The following is a 28,000-nucleotide window of genomic DNA, read 5'->3' as shown; positions in this document are numbered from 1 at the left end:
CGCACGCACTTTTACGTCTCGAGAACAATAGCGCCAGAAAGGAAACAACGTCGACTTTTCAGAAAGCCCCAGCTATTCCCCGGGATCACTTGTATGGCTGGCTGTTCCTTACCAAACCCCCAGCATTTTCTCAAAACTCGTTCCAAAGTACGAGGGCCCATACCGCGTTTTGGAGCAAACCTCGCCGGTGAATTTTCTCATCGAGCCACTTTCCCCATCTGACGACATGCGCCGGCGTGGACGTGACATCGTCCACGTCGCCCGCCTTAAGCCATATTATAGCCCTCTGCCTCCAGACTCTTAGGTCGCCAGGATGGCTCTTTTTCAGCGGGGGCAAATTGTGAAGAAGAAAGAGCGTCGTTGGCAAGCAACATCGCCACCGCTTGGGTACTGGGTGCTGGGCTTGTCTCGCTCGGCTCGTGCTGATCATCGCCAGCATCTGCTTGACCGTTGCTCTTGCACGATCGTGTTTCTTCGTAGGACCACCGTCGCAACAGTCGTCAATAAACCCTTTTTCAGTCTGAAATATTGGTGTCAGTGGTGCCACTATGATGTCATATGGTAGCATCATCACACATTGCATCACTCGTGTTGGCACCAATGGTCGTTTTTCTAGTTTGATGAATCATCTATGGTTTTCGCCGCGATAACTGAAAGATGAAGCCATCGCAAAACAAATCTATGGGGCAAGACAGCATCGTTAGCACCGGGATGTGTGGGGTACTATCTTTAGTCTCATACGTATTCGGGTGACATCTGAAATAATTCATACAGTTCCAGTATGTTTAAAGAAAACTGTAATCTTCAAACCTTCTCAGGGATGTCCTACATATCGTCTACACTTTGTGATGATTAGCGAAAGTGCAACTCACCCCACGCTTGATGAGAAAATCACTTTACCACCCTAACATTCCACGCTGCCCCAAATAATCTGGATTCATCATACTCCTTATATTTCTTTGCTAGCCAGCAACAAAAAAAAATTTCTGAGGTTTTAAGATACATGCTAAATGGTAACCAATGGCAATGAAGTCGCCGACTAGTGGAGGACACCATTTTTCATTACCTGAAAACATAACGAGTTGTGGCTTCAATTTTTACTGCGAAATTCGTAAAAGAGACATCTGGTTTACCAGAACTCTTCGTATGCTATGTTTAGGAAACTGGAAATTAATAGTAAGTTTTAACGATGAAACCAAAGCCGTTAAGTATAACAACCTCTTTGCAGTCTTAATGAATGCGTTGGTCAACCTTTGTATTTGAAGTAAAAGACAATGACCCAAGTCTAATATTGTTGAGAAAGGCCGGAAAAAAGAACAAAATATCACAATGCGAACGTATAAATTTACGACTAGATCCTCAAGTGGTGGTTAGCATTGACATCCAGCTGCAGGTAAGAAGCACGCAATGATAATGAACACCCGTGCACATGATGTAATAACTTTTTTCATCATCATGCATGGTAAGCAGTATCTTGATATCAGTTGAGTGATAGTGCCATGGCTCAGGTCTTTCGACTTTCGGCTAATAACTTCCGTTTTTGAAGAGTCGCCTCAAAATCTCATGGCGATGAATGACTCTTTCGATCGAGTTTCTTCTCAGTATTCTTTGTACGCGACACTATAAGAACATATGATTTTATAACCCGTGCCTTCAGCATTTTTTTTTCATGCGAGTTTGTCAGGCTTTAGTAGAATGTTTATTGGGATGCTCGCTTGTCCATGGTTCATCGTGGATGCCTTCTCGAAAATTCTGCCTATGGTTTCAATGGTCGTGTAATGTATAAAACGAAGGAGCGTGTTTCGGGTTGGCGTTGTTAATTTACAGCCAAAAATGTTATGATTGGTGGGGGGGGGGGGTCGTACAATACTTCAATGCATTTTAAAACTTGTTCTAGATCACCTATTATCTGTGGCGCCTACCAACTTCAGGCATAATTCTTCATCGTCGACAGCCAGTGCATAAAAAAATGCTCAATATTTCTAACATATGTGCAGCGGATACCACGCCTCTCCAAAAAAATGAAAAAGGTTAGCATAGTGACTATTGGCCTACTACACAAAAAGTATGAGTACCCACGGCGTAGCGGGCACCCAGCAGTGCGTTTGTAGCAGTTACCCTAAGATTGTTAAGGAGGGTTTTGAAAGGCCACTCTTCTAGCTATTGCTGTGACTGGTCGTTGCGTTCCAAGTAACAGCCCGGCGTTTTTAATTCAAAGAAAAGGTGTTCTTTGAGATCGTGAATATCTTTAACGCTCTTTTTAATTTTCATTTGTTGTGATGTGAAACCTCGCGGGTATTATCTGGTACTTCTTGTTTTTGCAGAAAATACATGGCAGCTGAGGTTGTGCCTAATGTAATCTTAATAATCGATCAGTGGAACCTAACAAATTTCGTTCTGCTCATTGTTTTATCACAAAACTTCTTTCTATAACGTTGGCAGTTTCCGACAAAATCATTTGTTGACGTTCTCGCTACAGTGAAACAATTTTAATGAGAGTTGTATAGAACGCGTTAATTTTAGAACGCCTGGAAAAAATATAACGCTCGCAGGAATGGTGCTGAAGAGTGATGGAAGCGAAAAATTTCAATTCTGGAAATACAGACATCTCGTCACAACAAACTCTACAACGAAAAGCACACTGAACACTACAGGTAAGATACATACCATTACGCCCTTTTGTGGCGAAAATTTTCATGAAATATCAATTCTTGATTAACCCTTTCCGTATACCAAGTTTCTTGGCTGAAAATGAGAAGACCATGGTTCTTACTTGCTTTTTACATGTGTTAAACCAACTAAAAAAATTGTTTAAAGGCGGATTAGTTGCAAGATGCACAAAAAACAAAGTTGAACCCTTAATTAAAGGCATCGCAGTTAAACAAAAGTGAAAAGTGTCTTCTTAAAAGCCTTACCTATTGTGCATACATTATGAAAGTTTTTAGAACGTTCACTAATGTAGGAAGCAACAAAAGAGAGACGGCAGAAAAGTTAACCAGAAAGACATCTGGTTGGCTGCCCTACACTGGGGAATTAGGGAAGGGGTCTGGAAAGGTGAGAAAAAGGGAAGAGAAGGAAAATAAAATAGGAGAGACCGTAAATTCACTGCAGCGTGTAGAACTCCACCGCAAGTCACAGGCGTTCGCACAAACCCATGGTCCTCAAGAAACACAAGTATGCTTTCACTGCCTCGTGGGCTGTCGAGAGATGTGGACGGTGCTGTAATACCAGAAGGAGGCCGGTCATCTAGTCGCCGCAGTGCGTTGGCAAGTATTTGTCTCTTTGGGGCAACTCGAGGACAGTGGAAGAGCAGGTGCTCAATGTTTTGATTGGCACCACGAACGTCAAATGCTACACTGTCAGTCATTCCGACTAACGTGGTATAAGCTTTCGTGAAAGACTACCAGCCAAAAGCGATAGAGAAGCGAAGCTTCACATCGATTTAGGCTGGGTGGAGGCCGGAGTTGTAGTAAAGGGTCAAGTTCATGCAGTCTCGTACGTCGTATGCTTGGTGTGTTCCACTCAGTCAGTTGGAGACTGTGGGCCAGCCAACGATTCTGCCTCGCAGCGTCCGCTCTTCAAAGCGGAATTGGAACGTTTTTTGCTTCTTGATGTGACGCACGAGCAGCCTGATCTGCAAAATCAATCCCACTGATACCACAATGTCCAGACAACCACTATCTACTGGTGTTGGTAGGTACAGTACCACTTAACCTGGATGCACCAACGTTGACGCACAGTGGCATATCATAATCGAGACGACTATACCACACATCTTCATGGCTTAGTGTGCTAGCTGAAGTTTCTATCATCGACCAGGACGCTGCACCTCGTGAATGTCACACAAGGATGACATCAGCACTCACAAAATAAACACTGCTACTCAGTGTGCACTTCTTCACGGCGCCGCCCTTTAACGAGAGAAACGGCGTTGTGTGTGCCATCATGTGAAAGGGCACCATGCGCCTGTGCTCGTGCATAGAAAACCGTGCTTCAGCAGCACGTCAGGTAGTACATGTTCGTTCTTGAGCCACGAATGGACACCGGTATTCCCCATCCCGTTGGCCTCTACCTCACTCCAACAAGGCATAACATTCGCCCGTCGAGTAGGGTAGCTTGAAACGCACACTACCGTCGCTATCGTTGCCCTACTGCGACGCTTACGGCAGCAGGCTTAGCAGTCGGTGCTATCGCACTTGCTGTAGTCAGCGGCAAAACACCATTGGTGCTAAGGTAGGAGCTGCACTACTCCAATAACGAGCCGTCACACGCTAACGCCAAGCGAAAACGCAAAGAACATGATAGCGTCGGCGACTCCCCGACGCTAGCCCGGGCCATGTTTTCCTCTGCTATCGACACGCCGTAACCCTGGCCTCAAAGACTGCGCACCGGCCTGCAATCTAGGAGGACATGCTGCAATTGCGTCATTGACGAATCGTTTTTAAGTGAGCACAGGTGTCATGCCACATGACTTCTCCTTACGGCTTACAGAAGGCGACACCACTTTTATCACCGAAAGAAAGCACCGTGGGAGAAAGAATGTGTGAGAGACATTTTAGCACGTTTGTAACGTTTGTAACGAACAGTGTGTTTGTTTTGTTAGGTAGGTCGAAGAATGCGCGCCTATCGTCGCGGGCCTTACAGTCGGAGTTACGAGTTGGAGTCATTTGTATTTCTCAACCGGAAGCGTTCGATTTATCAACGTCATATCCCTGAAAGAAATACGCCACTAAAATATTGGTGGACCGTGGCATAAAACACGTTCTTTTGAACATAAGTCTGTAGTGTATCTCGCAAAAGTGTCGAGAAAATTGTCTTCACTTCGCTGCATTACAAAAAGTAGAATACTATCCATATTCTTCAGTGCACCAATGTATGTCCGAAATTTAAAAAAAAAAGAAAACGCAACGAAGCGAGTCCGTAAAAACAATGTTTGGGTGCACTGGCTGTTATTTCCTTACATGTAAAGGCTTTCACTGACGGCACGTGGGTTAGCGATCGTCTCAGAAAAGGCAAGAGAAGCCATGTACTTAGATCTACTTACAGCCTTAAGTCACAGGAGAAAGTAAAATCTTCATTTGAAAACGTTTTTAACTCTCTTTACCGAAAGAATCAAGCTCTGCCGGCACACGCACACACTCGCACACCAAGGAGAATGTCAATTTACAAATTTTATTGCGTCAGTCCAGTCCTTTTTCAGCCAAACGCGAAGTTTTAGTGTGTCAATTTTTTACTGTTCTATTTGTTAAAGGCAATAAGGACAGCAAAATAAATCAAGGCAGCATATTTACGGCGCCCCAAAATGCTTGTTTTGCGGTGTATGAGCGCAGCTCACCTTCGGTTGGAAAAGGGGCAAAATGATGTGTGTAAATGGGTTTGCAAACAAATGAAATACAGCAAATTATTTTTGTGAACCACGTTTTTTTAGACACAGTCTTAAGACACATTGAAATTCCCGTACCAAACACCATGACGTAAGAAATTTTGAATGTGTCTAATGTGTCCTACTTAGCTTCTAATCAATAACACTGAAGTACGATGTAATTTGTTGGTGCAATAGATATAGCGAGCAAAGTTTCAGAAAATTTCATCGAGTTATTTCAACAATAATAACGAAAATACATTTTGAAATTTCCTACGTTATGTGCGGAGAAAGTCCACCTTCAATCCTAATTTTCTCCTCTAATTATGAACTTATAATAGTGAAACACATAGCGTTATCGTCCTCAGAGTGCAGTTTGCAGATCTAAGCCAATTGATTGCTCCACTTTAGTGTCCCTTTAAACAGTACCATGTGGTGAATATTTTCTGAGCCCTTACCTGCGGCAATAGTCTTCATCGTACGCTGGTTTTCTCCCGCAATCCCATTATTATTAATCATATTACTAATATTATTATTCAGTTCTCTCATTCTTATCATCAGACCAATAGCGAGCGAGCTTAAGGCGAGTGCTACAAGCAATATTTCTCTTGACGATATTATTTAGAACTTGAAAAGAAATGGAAGCAATTAGACCTCTTGCTGTAGAGATGCCAGAAAGTGTAACCTGTACGCATCACCTTTTTTAAACCACCATCCAAGTACGATGAACTGTATACTCACTTAATTACATGTATTTATTTCATTTATTAATTTTCGTACCAACCACGTCAACGTACAATGCAATGAGAGAAGGAGGCTAAAAAGGACAGGAACGAACACACATTGTGCGACAAACACAAGCAGCTAATTTGTAGACCTTCTGCAAATGTTCATTTTTTTTTTGTTGAATAGTACCAAACTCTAGAGGCGTATTCTAGAGTGGGTCTAGACATGGTATCATACCATAATTATTGAATAGGCGTGGCTAAAGTTTTCGAATGTCATGAAAATGCAACGCTTTCAGAGATTTTTCTGCAACACAAGGAAATTATATTGGGCAAATGGCGTAAAAAAACAACAACACAGAGCATAGAAATGTACACTCACATGAAGTTTAGCCCAGGATAAAAAAAAAAACGCTCACGCTGAACCAAGCTTTCGTATGACAAAAAAACAAACAAGAACACGACTTTACAGGAAAAGGGGTTGAGTACTTACAATAAATGATAAATGCACGAACGGGTGAAACGGCGGCTGCATTTCCGATGGAGGCGGAAATGTTGTAGGCCCGTGTTCTCAGATTGGGGTGCACGTTAAAGAACCCCAGGTGGTCAAAATTTCCGGAGTCCTCCACTACGGCGTCTCTCATAATCATATGGTGGTTTTGGGACGTTAAACCCCACAAATCAATCAAATCATCAACGGGTGAAAAACGTTTCTTAGTGACACCACCTTTGCATGATCATGGCAGTTTTTTTAATGTAATACCCAGGAATCATGCTTCGGTAGCCTTGTGGGCTTTTTGACGTCGTAAGATATCTCAAGAAGGGAACATGTCACTAGGTTCTGGCATTTGATCGTTGTTAAAGTTAAAAAAGTTGACTACACTTTGACGTGTGTTTAATTGTAGACTTACAGCTCAATAGAATGAAAAAGCATTATTTCATCCTCAGCTTTCGGTGCGTTTGTATCTTCACTTCCACTTTAGTTTAGGCTGGACTCTTAGTAACTGCCCAGCTAGAAGAACGCGCGCCCTGAAAACTCATCATTGATAACGTTAAACTGCTAAATCGTCATTTCACCTTATAGACTGTCAGTATGCCTTTGAACCTTCTTTCGTAAGTTGCAATAGCTATATATACTACGTGCCATGTGCCCCATAGTTGTGTTAGACATAAATAACTTATTTTCAGCACTAGTGTGGAAGCGAGAGTGGCGGTGGATTGCAGCTCTAAACATGTTACTGGATGTACAGCCTGGCCATTTTCATCGCAGTACTGCTATCAATAAACACGGAAAGTAAAGAAAGGGCCTCACAAAAAGTGTTAAAATTCAGACAGCAAATTTTGGTCAATTGATAAACATGGTTGAAGTATATTTGGGAGTGGCATGAAAAATAACAAAGCCTTAATTGATGTTCAGTGGCTAAACGTGTGGTAACAAATGTTAGCATAATTATGTAGCTGTGCGTTACGAATAATGAACATAACTTCTCCTGTTCGTGTGTGTATGGTTAAATAATACACCAGAATAAAGTGCGTGGGAGACTGCTGAGTTGTTTCAAGGCAGAATATCTACCTATAAATTGCAGGTGCGACTATTTTCAATACTTCAATATGCTCCGAAGAACCCGTCAAGGGAAATTGTAGGGCTCATCTTCAACGTTGGCACTACAATCACAGTTCTGGTAATTGCTCCGTCTTTTACTATGGTGGCTGCGGTGGCAATGAGAACCGCTTTTTTAACTGCCAGGAGTGCATGGAGAATTGCGACTTCCAAAATGTTAGCGAAAGTAAGTAAATTCATCAAATCGCAATTTTGTGCTTGGATACCTATGTATCGCTTTCTGATCTGCCGCCTAAATGTGTCGATAAAATATACCAGTTCGAATATTGTGGCTGAAAAGAGCTCTCAGACCTAGAAAAAGAGAAAAACTCGGCAGATTTCATGTACCATTGGAATCGATTGCATTCGAAGCATGCGTAGAGTAAGTAACATTGGTGTGCTTTTTTTTGCTGAACAAAACGTTTCCAAATACGGTAAACATATGTAAAATTTTATACGCATAGTCATTCATGTTAAACTGTCGCTTATGTTCTATATATATTATTTACAGTTACATAACGATGCCAAGAGCGACGCTAGAAGCGGTAAGCGAACAGATACCGTTTGTGCTTCCAATGATGGCTGCCCTGGGTAGTGCTACGCAAACCAACTTCACTGTACGAAGCTTAAGTACGATGTACGCTAGCCCATGCAACGTGACGCATGTATCATTGTAGTACATCTGTGATGTTTCTAAATGAGATGGACAGCACTGCAACTACTACTTACGTTTGACCAACAATGCGCCTGCATAGATGGCCTTTTTCCAAAGGTGTTCCCAGACCTAGCGAGGTTATGTAGTAGAATACTTGGTCGCCACGTATATCGCTTGGAATCGATTACTGGTGAAAGTATAACACATTTTTCGCATTCGTCGGGTAAGCGCTGTGGAGGTCAGTTTTCAGGCTGAAGCCCCATAGAGTTACAGCCTACCGTCATGAATCGTCCGTTGTCTGCTGCTGCTGTCGTGACGGAAGTGAGAGAACACCTACTCACATCACCACCTCGGTGCTCAGCGCACGGCGACATATAGCGAACACCAAGCGTTGATTATATGTGGAAACGCTCTCTCGGCCACGAGAGACAATGTTTGCACAATTGTCCCCAAGGCTCTCCGTATATATAAATATAAATTTAAATATAAATATATATATATATATATATATATTGATATATATATAAGATCTTGACCTGTAATGCGGTAGTGGGTAGTGGTGGACGCACGTGAAAAATTTTTCTTGTGCGCAGTTGGAAAACGAAAAAAAAAAAACCTTTTGGCTGATCGGTGTTTCAAGGAATTGGTTTAACACGAAAGTGAAACTTGCACTCACAGATGTATTCGAGCGTTCGTTATGCATTGTGTTTTCTGTGAAGGAATGAATAGTACAGCAATCAATTTTCAATGTCATGCGCAGAACCCCAAGCAGCTCGAAACTTGCAACGCGAGCCTCAAGCAGAAAGCACGCACGAAATGAGCATATACAAGATTTTCGAGCTCTCACAACAACGCTCAAAGCTCGAAACCTAAAGCACGCTACTCAAACAGAACAAGAGACGCACGAAACGAACGCTCAAGTAACACACGACGAGTACGAGCAACTGTCGCTATTCTTGCTTCTTCGTGTATGAGCATTGCGCTCCTTTCGTAATAGCTGCCATGGAAGCGAGCTAACTGACCTTTGTGCTCTCTTTACCCAGAGTAACTCAAGAGTAAACTTGAAGTGGAAGTACAAGTGGTACGAAACACCCGAGTGCCGAGATGAGCGCTCGCGCGAATGGGTGACCACACAAGAGAACATTTACACGCACTTTGACCATGCCATGCGGAGGCGCGCACGCAAGCAACACGCGGGATGGCACAGGGCGACGAGATTTAGAGCACGTGTTCCTAATGCGTGCTCCTCGCGTCATCTCGCTGCTGATGACGAAAACGCGCCGATGGTATTGGGCTCATAGGATGGCCAACGGTACATGGTGTGTATAAATTGCTCACCGTTAGCAAGTACAGCAACGTTCGCTGTGTTGCCTAATGATTAGTGCCGCGTGATGTTGAGCAAGAGGTCGCAGGTTCAACGCCTCGATATGGTAATATCGTTGTCGTTATTTGAAATCTGTAAATAATTATTTTGCAACGTCATATCTGTGACAGAAAAACGTCATCTAAGCCGTGGTGGGCTCCAGCAAAAAACTCTTCTGTGTTGAAATTTACAGTGCATGTGTGACCTAAAACTGAACTGAACTCATCGCCCACTTCAGGTTTCATGAGGTATCAACAGTATTAATAATAATAATATTAATGGTATAGTAATCATATTATTACTATTAGTACCAGTAGTATTTTCATTAATAATATTTTAGTAATAATACTACTACTAGTAGTAGTAGTAGTAGTAGTAGCAGTAGTAGGGTGGTTTCTGCATTATTAAGATGGAAACAAATAGTGCTTTCGTCTATCGTTTTTTCCTGTCTCGTATACGGCGTTGCTTGTTTCCATTCATGAAGAAGAAAAAAAAAATGGCAGATCTGACGTACAGTGGAAATCGATGATATGCAAAGCATGAATGAGAAATGTTGGTATGTCACTTTAAAATCAACACAACGTTACGAGGTGGAGGTAAATGATGCCGTACATGACTTCCGTGTCATGGTTATCTTGTTTAGATGTGTCGTTTACTTTCGTTATCTATTCACGTCTCCTGATACCAAATTTAGCATGAGTGAAGCTAGCGAAATGGCCGTGAGCACGCTATCAGCGTGGTAGGATGTCATGTTCTTACATGCCACGCGATATTGAGACTCATGGGAGTGATCACATACCCAGCTACGTGACGATCGATGGTATCATGAAAAATTTCTCTTCCGGTGTTGTATTTGGCACTGACTGGTCAATGTTTACATCGCGTGTTGAGGACGCTTGACAAGAAGGCCTCGCCTGCAGCCTGGAAAATACCATAGTGGAAGTTATGCAAGCGTCCAAATGTAAATTACCATTTTCGTCTAAGATAACACAGTTTGACATCGAACTGGAAAGAATACGAGCTATACGAAGGCGTGCTGAACGATGATACAGACGCAAAAGATCAATTTATGATGTGAGGGAAGCAAGGCGGCTCCAGAAAAAGATTCAACGATGCATTTACAAGCCGGAGAGCGAACGCTGCAAAGCATTCTGCGAATCTTTAGACCCTCATAAACCGCTGTCATATATCTGGAGAACAGTTCGTGGTCTTCGCTCCTCTCCGCAACAACGGCACCCTTTTAAAGCTTTGGCACTCCATCATGGAAAAACAGAACTCGAGGCGGCTGAAGAATTTTGCACGAGAGTTGCCAGGAATATCATGAACGAGAGCATCGACGCCGTGATCGTTCCTGAGACGCGATTACCAGAAATGGACATTTCATTTACCATGGAAGAACTCGATGGTGCGTTAGTCGCTTCTAAGCGCATGCCATCACCAGGTCCTGATGGTATTACTTATAGTGCGTTGGGACACCTTGGACAAAAAGCCAGAAAAGAACTTTTAACATGCTTCAACAACTCCTGGCTCAGCGGCAGTGTTCCACGAGAATGGAAAATAAGTCGAATATACCACCTTTGAAATCGGGAAAATCACCATTGCACTTGACAGCGTATCGCCCTATTGCCCTCGCAAGCTGCCTTGGAAAAGTGATGGAAAGAATGGTTCTATTTCGTCTCGAGTGGTACTTGGAACGATACACCAAATACCCTTCTTGCATGGCAGGCTTTCGTTGGGGCCGCTCCTCCATCGACTGTGTCCTTGACTTATCGACATTTGTGCAACAAGAAAAAAGTCGCAAGCGCATATCAGTGGCACTCTTTCTTGACGTGAAGGGTGCATATGATAATTTAGCTCACGATGCCATCCTTACTTCTCTCGCAGCAATGGGCATTGGTGGACGAATGTTTCAATGGATAAAAGATTATATAACTGACAGGGGTTTCTTTGTGCAAACATATGAGGGTACAACTGCTGAACATTACACCTACTGCGGAGTACCTCAGGGAGGTATTTTAAGCCCCACATTGTTCAATGTTGCCCTCATTGGTTTGGTGAAGGTTCTGCCAAAGTCGGTGTGCCTATCCATATACGCCGATGGTATTTGCCTCTGGAGTGCTGCAGTTACTCGCCCTCAGGTGCGTGCACAAATACAACGGGCAGCAACCCTCACAACAGCCTACCTTCAGAAACAAGGCCTAACTATATCAACTGTGAAGTGCGCGTTGATGGCGTTTACACGCAAACCAATGACGCCATACCCTGTTTACATCAATGCGCAGAGTGTCAAATATGCACGGACGCATCGTTTCCTGGGCATAATAATCGACAGAAGTCTTTCGTGGAGCCCACATTGTGCGTACTTGAAGAAGAGACTGCTATCTATTGTGCATATAATGAAATTCATGTGCGGGAAAGCATGGGGAACTTCTGTGGCCTCCATGCTACAGCTGTACAGGGCCCTATTTCTGGGTTTATTGCGCTACAGCTTGCCGGTACTGACCAACACTTGCAAATCCAATACTCATCCATTGGAGAGTTTGCAAGGTCAGGCACGGCGTATCTGCCTTGGACTGCCCCGATGCGCTTCTACTTATGTCACAATCATGCTTGCCAAAGACCATCCGGTCAGTACACATAGAGTTGTGGATTGCCTCAGAGCGCACATTCGACATGCTAGCCGTGTCCCCAACCCCCACTTGGCCCTTCTACCCTACGGAAGACCACGTGCTACATTTTCAGACGTCATAGCCAAGCACCTAAACAGCATTCCATCAGGATATACGCCAGCTGCGAGAATGGCATGTCCTTTGTGGTGCCTCGACCAGCCGCAAGTACGTCTAGAAATTCCGGGAATCAAAAAGAAAAGCAATCACTCCAGAGTAGCATTGCAGCAAGCAACACTGCTATTATTACATGAGTTGTACTTAGACCGAACGAAGATATACACTGATGGGTCCGTCACGTCCAGCACCTCATCAGGTGCCGCTGTAATTCCGGCTGCAGCAATGACAATCAAGCTTAGGTTGTCGCATATGACTACATCTACGGCATCAGAGCTTGCTGCTATAAGGGCTGCTTTACAATATCTCGTTCAAGAACGTCCAGGAACGTGGGTCATATTCTGTGATTCGAAGGCGGCGCTTCAGAGTTCGCAGTCTGCCATGCGTAGGAGGAGTCATGACCAATTGGTACAAGAAATAAGACATTGCCATCATGAAGCTCTAGCACGAGGGCATGATATTATATATCAATGGCTGCCTGGACATATCGGTATTACCGGAAATCAATTAGCCGATGATGCAGCCCGCTCAGCCCGTGAAGGAACCCGTGTAGTCACGATTCCGCTATCAAGGAATGATGCAGCAAGACAACTTTACCTGCTGGCTCGAGATCTCACACGCACGTTCTGTTCGTCTACCAGCTACCAAAGGTGTCAATTTTATGAACTGGATCCTTCACTCAAGCTAAAGCTACCATCACAACTTTCCCGCTCCGATGCGACACTGTTATGCCGCCTTTGGTTGGGTGTTGCATTTACGAAGGTGTACTCCTTTCGCATTGGTATGGCAGACACTCCTACATGCGACTACTGCGGAGCTGAAGAGACCATCGAACACGTCCTGTGCAGCTGCGCTTGCTACAACACACAGCGATGCCAGCTCCGGATGGTTTTGAATCAACTTGACCCCCGGACCATTTTGTGTGCAGAGAATACTAGGACCTTGGGCATCTGCCTCAGTTGCGCAGAAAGCAACTAAAGCACAGCTACTTTACTTAAAGTCAACAAACCTGAGCGACCGCCTGTAGACTGTGTGTGCTCCCCGAGTGTGCTCGTGATTGTGTGTACCTTCTCATCTCTCTGCAACCTCTTTTCTCCCCTTTATCCCTTCACCAGTGCAGGGTAGCAAACCAGATGTGCGTCTGGTTAACCTCCCTGCCTTTCCTTGCATCTTTATCTCTCTCTCTCTCTCTCTCTCTACATGCCACGCGTGATGGTATTATCATGTTTGCACCAGTCATATATTTCGTCATTCATTGACCTCCCATACCACGAGAACTGGTATATGTGAAGCTAGCAAAATGGCCGAGAGCGCATTATGAAGGGCTCAATATAGCTCGCTTGCTAGATTGCGTGCCGACCGGTTGTGCCCTCACGATCTCCGGCGCCAGCGTAGCTCTGGCCGACTGGGCTCGCCCTACGTCACCTCCTGACGCCAACGACTTTCGACGACAGTGTAGCTCTGACCGACTGGACTTGCTCTACACCATCTCCTGACGTTGACAAGAGCTCTCGAAAGTGGTGCCCCGTCCTCGGACTCCTGTGACCGTGTTTCCATCTTTCCTATCTCTTCTATCCCCTCGATATGTCGTCTCTCTCTCTGGCTTTCCTCATCTCTCTTTCTGTCTCTCTACATCTTTATTTCTATTCTTTTAATCCCTCTTCACCCCTATCCCTTGTGAGCAACTGCTGAGGTGTCGCACCTTTATGCAGACAGTTGCGGGGCTCCCATTTTTTTTGTTTTCCTTCTTCTAAACATGAACACTCCCCGCCCCCTCCCAAGGGCCCAATATACTTCAATGTAGCGTTGACGCGTGCACGCTGGGCACAGCGACGCTACGTTAGGAAAATGCGAGCACTCTATAGTCCGACGTCAGGCGTGGCCCTATGGCAACCGACGCGAAATGCGACATGCTACATTTCGCACAGATGCCATAGTAACATTACTCTACGCCGATGTGTAACCCAGGCAACACTGCGTCACCCTTTTTCATAACGGAGGGACGCCGGACGCGCTGAAACGCGCATGCGTCAATGAAACGCAGCGCGGCGAGTGCCTGCCAGTATATGGCGGGATTGGCACCTGGCATTGTAATACCGGCGTGACGTGACGAAATGAACGCCGGCAAGCACGCGCAGCATGTCATGTCGAACTCTATTGGTGCCTTGACTGTGGCATGTAGTCGTGTTCCCACATGACACGCATATTTGCACCAGTCACATACCTTCGTCACCCATTGGCGTCACGTAATGGCAAATTTGGCATGTGAAGCTAGCGAAATGGCCGCGAGCACATCATGAGTGTGGCACGTAGTTATGAATTGTTACATGACACGCACGTCGTGATTATTATGATTGGATGTGTCGTTGACCTATGTTCTCTGTTCGCGTCACGTGATACCGACTTTAGTACATGTGAAGCTAGCAAAATGGCCGCGAACGCATCACGAGCGTAGCATTTAGACATGTTGTTGCATGACACGCATCTCGTGTTTATCATGTTTGTACCAGTATCATACCTTTGTCATCTATTCACGTAATACAAAGTTTCGTATGGGTGAAGCTAGCGAAACGGCCGCCAGCGCATCATGAGCGTGGCGTCTAATCATGTTGTTACATGACACACATCTCATGATTATCATGTTTGCACCAGTCACATATCTTCGTAATCCATTCACGTACCGAAATACGAAATTTGGTATATGTGACGCTAGCGAAACGGCCGCGAGCGCATCATGAGCGTGGCATGTAATCATGTTGTTACATGGCACGCATGGCTATATTTTCATGTTAGGGTCTATCGCTTGTGTTCCCCATGCAATCATGCCATATCGTACCAGTTTGCAACATGCCATGTGAACAAAACCAGCGTAAGAGGTACAGAACAATGAAATGTAAATCATGACATTTATGACATACATGTCTTCATTTTCATGTTATGACTACTCAAGCATGTTCTCCATACAGTCATGTTATGCCATACCTAGTTTGGTATCGATACCGTTATCGAAACGGCCAGGAGAGCTAAAAGTCGTAAGCAGATGCTAGATAGATAGATAGATAGATAGATAGATAGATAGATAGATAGATAGATAGATAGATAGATAGATAGATAGATAGATAGATAGATAGATAGATACGCTCAATGTTGCCGAAGTTCGCAAAGAAATGCTTCGCATTTAATGAAAAAAGAATGCAAGGATAAGATGCATCAAAACTAAGAAAAAGAAAAAAAATAACAAAGCAGAAAACTAAGAGAAACAAGGAAAACTACCAAGGTGTGTGGTTCCTTTGGACTGGGCACCACTATGACAAAGGCGGCATAATTTTTAAAGCAATTAGATAACGTCGCATAATCACCTCTATGACGCAGCAAGCCATAGTCACGGGTTGTTCATACTTACTTTGATACGGTAATCAGCGCTGCTTATGCTATACATATGGACGCGCCATGTAGTGCACTTGCTTTTGGGAAGACTGACGGCTGGCCTGCGACTCGTTTACCCTCGTCACGACGCTGAATAGGTGACATTCTCTCGACAGATTTGTGGAAAGAAGGAAGGAAAATAGGAGGAAAAGAACGGCAGGGAAATTAACCACCCTATAGGCAGCCGGTTTGCTACCCTGCACATGGGCGGGTTATGGGGAGATGAGAGAAAGAGAGAATAGAAGGGAGAGAGATAAACACAGTACATTCGCACATGCGCGCACACTCAGCCACAGTCCAGTCTTGTCTTTCGTGGTGTGTGACATTGCTGTCACAGCCACTTGTTCAAGTCCGTGTCACGTAGGAATTTCAACAGAGCTTTTGTCGCCTTATGTTGCAATGTCATCTCTCGGGCACTTGAAAAAATAGTTTACACAGACATTCGGCTGTTGTCGATGCGCGCAGGAACGGATGCCAGTCGCTGTCTCTTGATATCATACCACGGACAGTCACACAGGTTGTGGTGTAGCTTCACTTCGCAACGACAGACATCGCAGAGAGCGTTGTCGGTCAGTCCTATCTCAATTGAATAGGATTTTGTAAGTGTCACCCATAGCCATGAGCGATAAAAAAAGGGTGGCTTCACTTTGGCTGAGCCCAGTGGGCATGCGGAGAGCCATAAAAGAGGACAGGTGGGGTGGACGATTCGTCTGGGTTGTCTGGTTGCTTGGTGGGCATTGTAGTGAAAACGTGATTTCACGCACAAGCCGTCTAAGATTACTGACAACATCGGTCCGCGAAAGTGGTATGACTTCTTCCCTTGTACCTTCAAGAGCTACCCGTGCGGCAATATCGGCATTTTCGTTCCCTGTGACGCCACAGTGACTTGGCAGCCACTGAAACATCACATGGTGCCCTTTCTCATGTGAAGAGTGGAGAAGGCATCGAATTTCGAAAACAAGCTGTTCGTACGACCCGCGACGTAGTGCTGAGAGCGCAGATTGTAGAGCAGCCCTTCAGTCGCTGAAAATCGACCATTGTTGCGGTGGTTCCCGATTGGCCACACAAAGTGCAGCGCGCAAAGCAGATAGTTCCACTGCTGTAGACGCCGTGGTATGGTCAGTCGTAAGCCTGATGACCACACCTCTTGCTGGGACAACTACTGCACCGTACGAGCACTGCCGGTTCGTGGAGCCATCGGTATGCATATGTACACTGTCAGTATATTTCTCGTGCAAAAGAAGAAGATACAGTTGTTTCAGCACGGGAGATGAAAGCTCAGATTTCCTCCGGATCCCTGCTACCCTAAGATGCACTGTGGGTTGAATAGGACACCCTAGAGGTATCGATGGTTTGGATGCAGGAGTGAAGCCTGAGGGAAGTTTATCATTGTATTTCACAATCATTTTAGAGAACGATTCTTGGCGCCTCTCTGAAGGCAACAGTGCAAGGTGATGACAGTGAGCGTGTGCAAAGTGTCTGATGTGCGTTCTCGGGACTTCCGATCGATTGATATGAATGGTTTAACGTAACAAAACCACCATATGATTATGAGAGACGCATTGTGGAGGGCTCCGGAAATTTCGACCACCTGGGGTTTTTTAACGTGCACCCAAATCTGGGCACACGGACCTACAACATTTCCGCCTCCATCGAAAATGCAGCCGCTGCAGCCGGGATAAGAACCCGCGACCTGCGGGTCAGCAGCCGAGTTCCTTATCCACTAGACCACCGCGGCGGGGCGTTCTCGGGACTTCTACAGCAATGTGAGTTTGTATTAGACAGTCATCAGAAATTGCAATTGTTGCCTCTGTTGTCGCACATCTGGGCAGACCAAGGCACACTCTCAGTGCTCTGGCTTGTACTGCCTGTAGAACACGAACATATGTCTTACAAATATTGCTCAGTAAGGGCAAGCAATATCTCAGAAAACCGAGAAACAGGGCTCTGTAGAGTTCCATCGTTCGGTCTATTGACATCCCAAGTCAGTTTTTTTGGGCGTATTTGGTAAGCATGCGAGGTGCACACAAATAATTACTCAAAGATGTCAAGACACCTCTGAGAAACGCGTGTCTTGAACTTGAATAAAAAACTTCGTGCATCTTCCCGAAGTGAATTATGACAAGTGGGCGAAGTTTTGTGCATCGTAACTTTGAGTAATCGTACTTTGCTCGAGCGTTGCCCATAAGATCTAAATTGAGTGAAAAAGGGTGAATGTAATTGTAATTTTTTTCGCCTTTTGTCGTCTTAGGCCATTCAATGGCGTTTTAAAAAATATCTAATTGGAAGGTATGGCTCAAAAATGACTCCAAGAAAGCACCATTTTACCGATGGCAAGGTAGAATTTTATTATGGGTAAGTTTGTTGTTGTGGGCAACTGCATTGCTCAATGTGTGCCTCTGTTTAACATGTTTTCTTGAGAAGTCTTCGAGATCTACCGATATTTTAGTAGAGTCCGTTGCGAAGGCGTGGCGGGAAAGCAAATAGGCTTTTCCACGCCACGAGCGAGAAGTACTACACAGGGTGCCGCGAGCACGTCTTCGTGGTAAAAGTGATTCACGGAGACACTGGCACAACGGCCCGGTTGCTCGAATAAGGGCAAAGGCATTCGCGTTGGCTTAGGAGCGATACGGTCGGTGCAGCCCAAGGAGGATTAAAGAAAAATTGCTGGAGTGGAAGCTTCAGCAATGCCTTGCTAGCAGAAGTGAAGCCATCTTTTGCCACTGCCAAGATGGTGGAAACATGCTCTTTTCTGATGGTGCCCACTTAAAGATCAAGTGGTTTTGATATGTTATGTAAATGTAACGTTAGTTCTATTTTTAAAAGATAGTTGTTCCCGACAAAATAACACGCAGAAACGAGTATAGATGACTGAATCTTCAAAGAACTTTGCCTCCAATCAGAGGCTCACTGAGGAAAACTAGTAACTATAAGACGCACTTGGAGCACTATGAGACCAGATAAGTTCCCACATTAAACTTGTTGGGCGTGCGAGGGAAACGCTTCGTTTTTATTCGCTGAAGGGTGATAATTTATCATTCCCCTAGTAAGATGGCCAACACAGCCACTATCTTGCCAGTGGAACGGCGTCCCTCCTCGGCAGTCATTTCCACTCCAGAATTTTTTTAAAATTCTTTGTGCAGCCTGGCCACGCACAAGGACACCGCACTATACTCTTCGGCCTAGCGTTCGGAAGGGGGGTGACATAGGTAAGCGTTCGCCGCGAGCGCAAGGCGCTGTTGGCGAAGTTGGAACGAGCCCTAAACAAAGGGAGCTGACGGACGGAAAAGAAAAGCGCGCATACCTCCGTGGCGTCCCTGGAGAGGTCTCCCTCACTCCAGACGCGCATGCGCGAGACCTCTCGGGACACTGTGCGCGCAGCGCTACAGTCGACATCCGCTACCGGGTGAGAGGGCTTAATCGTCCCTCGTCGCTCTCCGAGCGTGGCAGACCATGGAGGAGAGGAGTCATGTCGGGACATGACAACATGGAAAGAAAGCAAAGCCCGCGCAAACGCGGTGGGCTAGCCTCGGTTCCCCCAACGTTTACATGAAAATCATGACATGCGTGTCATGTAACAGCACGACTACATGCCAAGCTATTGATGCGCTCGCGGCCGTTTCACTAGCGTCACATACCAAATTTCATATCACAGCACTTGAATGGATGGCAAAGGTATGTGACTGGTGCAAACATGATAATCATGAGATGCATGTCATGTAACAACATGACTACATGCTACGCTTATGATGCGCTCACGGCCGTTTTGCTAGCTTCACATGTACGAAACTCGGTATGACGTGACGCAAACGCATGACATAGGCAAACGAGACATCGGAACATGATAATCACGACTGGCATGTCATGTAGCAACATGAATACATGCCTCACTGGTGATGCGCTCATGGCCGTATTGCTAGCTTCCCATATGCCAAATTTGGTATTACGTGACGCCAATGGACCACGAAGGTATGTGACTGTTGCGAACATCATAATCATCAGATGCGTGTCATGTGAGAATATGACTACATGCCCCAGTAAAGGCGCCGATACATTTCGACGTGATGTGGTACGCGTGCTCGCCGGCGTTCCTTTCGTCGCTTCACGCCGGCGTTGCCACGCCAGGCGCCGGTCCTACCATATAGACGCTGGTGGGCGCCGCGCTGCGTTGCTATGACGCATGCGCGGATCAGCGCGTCCGGCGTCCCTCCGTCACGAAAAGAGGGAGACGCAGTGTTGTTTTGGTAACGCATCAACTCGAAACGCAGGATGTCGAATTTCGCGCCGGCTGCCGTCGGGCCGCGCTGACGGACGCTGGTCGCACCTGGCGTCAGACTATAGAGTGCTCGCGTTTTGCTAACGTAGCGACCTGTGCCCAGCGTGCGATCGCGTCGACGCTAAATTGGAAGGAAGGAAAATAGAGGGAAAAGAAAGGCAAGGAGGTTAACCAGCCTATAGGCAGCCGGTTTGCTACCCTGCGCATGGGGGAGGGATGGGGGAGATGAAAGAGAGCAGAGAGGGAAGATAGAAACAGCACATTTGGCAGCACATGCGCGCACACTCAGTCATAGACCAGTCTTGTCCTTCGCGGTGTGTGACATTGCTGTTACAGTCGCTTGTTCAAGTCGGTGTCGCAAGGGAATTTCAACAGAGCTTTCGTCGCCTTCTGTTGCAGTGTCTTCTCTCGGGCACTTGACAGAATAGTGTCCACAGATATTTGGCTGTTGTCGATGCACGCAAAAGCAGACGCCAGTGACTGTCTCTGGGTTTCATACAATGGACAGTCACACAGGATGTGGTGTAGCGTCTCTTCGCAATGACAGGCATCGCAGAGAGCGTTGTCGGCCATTCCTATGACAAAGGAGTAAGATTTTGTAAATGCCACTCCTAGCCATACGCGATGAAGTAGGGTGGCTTCTCTTCGGTCGAGTCCTGTCCTATTTGATGGATCTCCGCATGCCCACTGGACGTTAAATTGGAGTATATTGGGCCCTTCATGATGCGCTCGTGGCCGTTTTTCTAGCCCCACGTACAACAAATTTGGTGTTACGTAACGTCAATGAATGACGAAACATATGACTGCTGCAAACACCCTGACACGCGTGTCATGTAACAACATGACAACCTACCACGCTCACAGTGGGGTCGTGGCCATTTCGCTGGTTCCACATATACTAAACTTGGTATCACGTGACCTGAATAGATGACGAAGGTAAGCAGCACATTCAAACATGATAATCATGACACGGAAGTCATGTACGGCATCATTTACCTCCACCTTGTTACTTTTTGCTGACTTTAAAGTTACATATCATCATTTGTCATTCGTGCTTCGCATATCATCGATTCCCACTAAACGCGACATCTGCCAATTTTTTTATTAAGAAAACGCGAGCACTGTGTGTGGCTCAATATTGTGTTGTCAAAGTCAATACGTCATGAAATAAATAAATTGCTACAGTAGCGCACCTATTGCTGACAAAAAAAATCCACCACTGTGTGGGTGCCAACAATTTGAATTGTGCGCATGAAATGTCACTTGTTTAACCGAATTTGCTTAATTGAAAGCGTTTGTTTCTTTATGCAGCTGCCTCAAATATAACAGCAATCTGTAATGAGCTTGAAGAAGCCGCTGATGAATATGACTCATGGGAACAAGAACTAATTTAAACTGGTGGAAATGAAAGCACAAAACATCATCTGGAAACATACTAAAAGAAATAATAAATATTTACGGGCCATCTGAGATTGTAAAATGTTTTGGGTCTTCATGCTTCTTTTCGTGTTTTAGTTAAGGGGCAATCAGAGTCATTGCTGTAGACAGTAATAATCATAGTGCACTCTATTTGTTTACGTAACACCCAAAGCGCCTCATAGTGCGGCAATGGGAATGGGAGGCCGTTATGCGGACGATGATATCAAAACTCGCCGCATATGTTTTCAAACACCCTACTATAGGAAACAAAGTAAATAACAGCTCATGCATCTTCGTAAAAGAAATGCCTTCATCACACCACAAGATGCTTCAATGTGAATACCTATACCAACCAGCCATTCTCTTTTGATTGTAGTTCTTGATGAAATGAAAGAACGTTAATATTAGCTTTTATACTTCAATTTCTCCTCAGGTTATGTTTCACAGTGCGTCTAAGATTTTGTCAAGTAACGATAAATTACGCTAATGAGTTGCAATGCACAACATATGGGCCGTAGCACGAAATGTAAAGCTATATACAGAACGTGAACGCGTTTTTCAATTGCCGGGTATATTGAAAATATTCAACGTGACAAAACTGAAATGACGAAATAGATATGCCCTCACTTTAACGTCATTGTGACAAGGATGAAGGCAGAAGACATCCTCAGAAGAGAGTCACAGTCTTTCCGCAAGGGCGAAGCAGTGAATGCGGTAGCAGCAACTTCGAATGTAACGCTAAAAACAGCAAGTAAATTGAAACGCGCAGCGACCTCGTCACGCCCGAATGGCGCATGAAAACAACAACAAGAGCAAACTAACACCGTTTATCACTGGACACTCAGCACGCTGTTTAATCAAAAGCGACGCACAAAACTTAATCACAAGTACAGATGTCCCAATTGTTATACTTCGCTGTGTATGAAAAGCGTGCTCTTTTCGCAGACGGGCCCTGTGCAGCGAGCGAAGTGACTGTTGTGGGCCCGGAAACTAACGCAATTGTTACAGCGAAAACCGAAGGCACACGATTCTCCTCGCCAAAGAAAGAGCGCACGCGCAAAGAATCTAGCCCCCCCCCCCCTTCCATTCCCGGGGCAAGGTACATGTGGGAAATAAGCGTGCGTAAGTGTATCTTGGTGAGCTGGGTGCCGAGAGTGGGCGGCTTTTTTTTCTTGAGTTTTCATTTATATTGATACGTATACGTATATGGTGAATGGCGGCGATGGCACAAAACCAGCCAAGACAGCCCATATAATTGCTAACGCAATAAAAGTGCTCATTCGGCTGAACTTGTGGTAAAGAAACAAAAAGTCAGACTATAGAAAACTACGCTGCACAGTAGAAGCGGCGAACAGAGTGCCAGCCATCGGGAAAACAAAGTCATAGCTTTGCCGCAAAGGCGAAGCAATCAATGCGATAGCAGCACATTAGAATGTCAAGCGTCGAATGGCAAGCAGATCGAAACGTGCTCCGCGTTGCTCAGGTGAATAAGTGTCTTAAATGTGACTTTGCTATGTCTGAAAAGCGCTCCCTTTTCGCAAACGAAGACTGTGTAGAGAGTGCAATGACCTTTGTGTCCCAGTAACTACAACAGAATCGATCCGGTGAAAGCCCAAGGCGTAAGATCCTGCCACCACGAGATAAGCGCGCGCCCGCATGAGCATCCAACACCCTCTCCTCTACGCTGGGCAAACTACGCGTGGAAGATGAAAGCGCTTGCCGCCGCGTCGCGAAGATCTTGCGGCGCGTGCCAGTAAGGCAATCTCGCTAGTAACGCTGAAAACACGATAGTTACCCCATGGCCTCCGAGATAGGGGGCGCGTGGCCGGTTTCTCTTCCGCCATTCTATCGCACGGAAAGAGAGTGTTTTCATTATGGGCGTCACCCACCCTTTACTCCGCACCGTGGCGCTCTTTCGTATGGTCGAAGAAGATGCCCCGCTGTTTGCGAAGCTTGCACATGGCGAAAAAGTGTATTTTCGCTTTTGTATACCTTCACACTCAGTTGGGAATGTCGGGTTAAGGTGTACGAGAGACAAAGTCAATGCGTCGGCGTATATATTGCTACGGGGCGCCACAAATGAACATTGTAGAAAAGAGGACGATGTTTAGGGCGAGCTCGTGCAGACCGGGCTCCATATTGTATGCCTGCCTGTTTACCGAAAGTAAAGGCATTTTTCAGACGCCTTCTCCCCGTAACATTTTGGTGGAGAGTGCGGGTCTTTCCACAGTCAACACCACGACGATTCTACGCAGCGGACGTTCCTTGGCTGCCTGTGCGATGCCAGATCAAGACGAACACGAGGATTCTTCGGAGACTACCCCAACCGTGCTTCGTCCAACTACGCAGCAACCAACAGCACCGCATCCAGCTGCAACTAACCGCACCGTCGTCCTGACTCAACCGCGTGACCCAGGCACATTTTCGGGCAGTGACACTACCGACGTGGAGGAATGGCTTCAGCTGTGCGAAAGGGTGAGCGCTCTTTACAACTGGGATCTGACGCTCATGTTGGCCAATATTATTCTCTACCTTGACGGTACAGCTAAAGTTTGGTTTTCCAACCACGAGGAAGATATCACGAGTTGGAACATCTGTGAGCAGAAACTCGTCGATCTCTTCGGCAAGCCCATCGGGCGTCGTCGTGCTGCGCAAAAAGAACTAGCGTCCCGACTCCAGTCCGGCACCGAGTCATACGTCACATACATACAGCATGTGCTCGCCCTCTGCCGGAAGGTTGATGACAAGATGCCGGAATCTGAAAAGGTCGCGTACATCCTCAAAGGAATCGCCGATGACGCCTTTAATCTCCTCGTATTTCGCAACTCATCGACCGTAGACGACGTTATTAAAGAATGCCGACGCTTCGAAGACGCGAAAAGTCGCCGTATCACTCCACACTTTTCACGTCTTCCCAACACGGCTGCAACATCAACCTGCGAGGACGCCCGTTTGGCACCAGCCCCTGCTGCTTTTGACAATATCGTGCGCATTGTGCGCCACGAAATCGAGGCAGCATCTCCCCTGTCTGACCAAGTCGAGGCCCCTGACAATTCTCGCGCCACGATTTCTTTAATCAAGAGTGTCGTACGCCAGGAACTGGCCAACGCCGGACTTCAGACGCTATGCCCCGTTAACCGGCCTGACTACCGCTTGCCCAGTACACCTAATATGTCCCGCGGACTGAACAACCGCCCACTTTACCGGAACCCGGCAGAATGGCGAACTTCCGATGACAGGCCGATCTGCTTCAACTGTGGACGAGTGGGCCATATTTCACGTCATTGCCGCACTTCCTGGGGTTGGCAGCCATGGTCGCATTATGCCAACACCCGACGCCCCCCTTCTGGCTCTCGGATGCCGATCTACACGGCACAAGATGATGCTTCGCCATCCAGGCCCGCCCGACCAAGCCGCTCCCCGTCGCCCTCTGGACGCATGTCCCGCTCAACTAACCGACGTCGCTCCCCCTCACCCTCCTACCACCAGTCCTCGGAAAACTGACGGGCGCAGCTCCTAGAGGTGAGCCTGCTTCGACGACCCGACCCAAAATTCCTCTACAAACGATACCCGGACACAACAACTTGATTAAAGTAAATGTTGACGGTACTTCTGTGGCAGCACTCATTGACACCGGCGCTCACATATCAGTCATGAACTCCAACCTTTGTGCTCGACTCAAGAAAGTGCTCACTCCTGCTCCGATCACTCTTGTCCGAGTAGCTGATGGTGCAAAACCAGCGGTCACCGGGATGTGTGCCGCCCGTGTCACTGTTGCTGGACGTCATACCACTGTTCTGTTTTACGTACTGGACCACTGCCCACATGACATCATACTGGGACTCGATTTTCTGTCGGAGCATTCCGCCCTAATTGACTGTTCTGCTGGTGTTGTTCAGCTTGTCCTACCACACGCCGTGGACCCTCCTGATCCTGCGCTGCCAAAGCTATGCTCCGCCGACTTTGTTCGCCTATCTTGTCGAGCTGTGACCTATATCGACATCTCTTTTGATCCACCTGTGGCTGACGGCGATTATGTCATTTCGCCTAATCCTAAAGTACTCTGTTCGCTCAATGTTACGTTCCCCCACACCATCATCACAATGAAGAACAACGTGGCATGTCTCCCTATTGTAAACTTTGGACTTTGCCCTGAAGTGCTGCCACGAGGAATATCCCTTGCAACCCTTGCCTCGGCCGGCGACTACCACATATCGGCCCTACCAGAGGATACACTGTCATCTGCAAGTATTCAGTCGCGTAGTACACTAGACTGCATAACTGGAATGATTGCCTCTGATCTCCCGGCAGAGCATGTGTCTGCGCTTCGTGGCCTTCTTGCGTCGTATCAAGACGTCTTTGATTTCTGCGACCGACCCCTAGGTCAAACGACCGTCGTAAAGCATCGGATCAACACCGGTGACGCAAATCCAGTACACCGGCGACCCTATCGAGTTTCCTCCACCGAGCGCCACGTGATCCAGCAAGAAGTCGACAAGATGCTTGCCCGAGACATCATTGAACCTTCTTCAAGTCCTTGGGCTTCGCCCGTTGTGCTTGTGAGAAAGAAGGATAACAGCTGGCGCTTCTGTGTCGACTACAGAAATCTTAACAAGGTTACAAAAAAGACGTGTATCCTCTGCCGCGGATAGACGACGCTCTTGACTGCCTTAGTGGAGCAAATTATTTCTCTTCCATCGACCTCCGTTCCGGGTACTGGCAGATATCAGTTGATGATCTGGACCGTGAAAAGACGGCATTTATAACTCCCGACGGGCTCTATCAGTTCAAAGTAATGCCGTTCGGGTTATGCAATGCCCCAGCTACATTCGAACGAATGATGGACGCTCTTCTTCACGGTTTCAAGTGGTCAATCTGCTTATGTTACCTTGATGACGTCATTGTTTTTTCGCCAACTTTCGAAACTCACCTCGAGCGTCTCTCAACAATTCTTTCGGTTTTCCGCAAAGCAGGGCTCCAACTAAACTCGTTCAAATGTCACTTCGGCCGCCGGCAGCTCACTGTCCTTGGACACCTTGTCGATTCTTCTGGTGTTCGTCCCGATCCTGAGAAAATCCGTGCCGTCAAAGATTTCCCTGTGCCGACCTCTGCGAACGATGTTCGAAGCTTTGTGGGCCTTTGTTCTTACTTTCGTAGATTTGTGCGGAATTTTGCTGACGTCGCACGACCACTCACGGAACTACTAAAAAAAATGTGACTTTTGTGTGGGGACCTGAACAAACCAGAGCATTCGTTGAACTGACGAGTAGACTTACGACGCCACCGAATCTCGGCCACTTTGATATATGCGCTCCAACGGAAGTGCGTACCGACGCCAGCGGCCACGGAATCGGAGCCGTTTTGGCACAACGACAGCATGGCTGCGAGCGCGTTATTGCATACGCTAGCCGTCTTTTATCGCCAGCAGAGCGAAATTACTCCATCACAGAACGCGAATGCCTCGCACTCGTCTGGGCAGTGGCTAAATTTCGGCCGTATTTGTATGGACGCCCGTTCACGGTTGTCACTAATCACCACGCCTTATGCTGGTTGTCGTCCTTAAAAGATCCTTGTGGACGTCTCGGCCGGTGGGCTCTACGGCTACAGGAATATTCCTACACGGTTGTCTACAAATCAGGTCGCCACCATTAGGATGCTGATTGCTTGTCGCGTCATCCAGTAGACCCAGCAGACCTTTCTGAGAGCGATGACGCTACTTGCGTTTTGGCACTTTCCGCGTTTAGCAACATCGGAGATCAGCAACGCCGTGATCCTCACCTCAGAGATATAATCCTTCGGCTTAGTGGTCCCACAACTCCTCCGTCTCTCCGTATGTTCCTGCTCTAAGATGGCGTCTTATATCGCTACAGCATGCATCCTGACGGACCTGCGCTGCTGTTGGTCATACCACAACATATGCGTCAGACTGTCCTTGCACAGCTGCATGATATTCCGACAGCTGGTCACCTGGGAGTTTCAAGAACTTATGACCGCGTTCGACGTCGCTTCTTTTGGCCCGGTATTTACCGATCCGTCTGCCGTTACGTCGCCTCATGCAAATCCTGTCAACACCGCAAAAAACCAGCAACACTTAAAGCGGGACACCTTCAACCCATTCAGATCCCATCCGAACCATTTTATAGGATAGGTGTTGACTTACTAGGACCGTTTCCTTTATCGGCCAGCGGAAACAAGTGGATAGCAGTCGCCACGGATTACACCACTCGGTATGCCCTCACACGGGCCCTTCCTACCAGTTGTGCGACCGACGTCGCTGACTTTCTTTTAGAAGACGTCATATTACACCACGGCGCTCCTCGGCAACTGCTTACCGATCAGGGTCGCTACTTTTTATCACAAGTTATCCAAGACATATTGCACTCTTGCGCTA

General features: G+C 46.5%; 1 protein-coding gene across 1 annotated transcript; it reads left to right on the top strand.

The window, feature by feature from the left end:
* The first annotated feature begins 1,350 nt into the window (after positions 1 to 1,350).
* Positions 1,351 to 21,660, top strand: LOC119167175 (amyloid-beta precursor protein). Its single transcript, XM_037418613.2, has 4 exons — positions 1,351 to 1,462; positions 2,553 to 2,654; positions 7,674 to 7,874; positions 21,502 to 21,660. The coding sequence occupies exons 1-4, from the start codon at positions 1,408 to 1,410 to the stop codon at positions 21,582 to 21,584; spliced, it is 441 nt and encodes a 146-aa protein (XP_037274510.2). The 5' UTR covers positions 1,351 to 1,407; the 3' UTR covers positions 21,585 to 21,660.
* Positions 21,661 to 28,000: the final 6,340 nt, after the last annotated feature.

Source organism: Rhipicephalus microplus, chromosome 6 (genome assembly GCF_043290135.1).
Source record: "Rhipicephalus microplus isolate Deutch F79 chromosome 6, USDA_Rmic, whole genome shotgun sequence".
In the NCBI taxonomy this organism is placed as follows: Eukaryota; Metazoa; Arthropoda; class Arachnida; order Ixodida; family Ixodidae; genus Rhipicephalus; species Rhipicephalus microplus.
The sequence above is the reverse complement of the archived record's forward strand: the minus strand, read 5'-3'. Positions and strand labels throughout refer to the sequence as shown.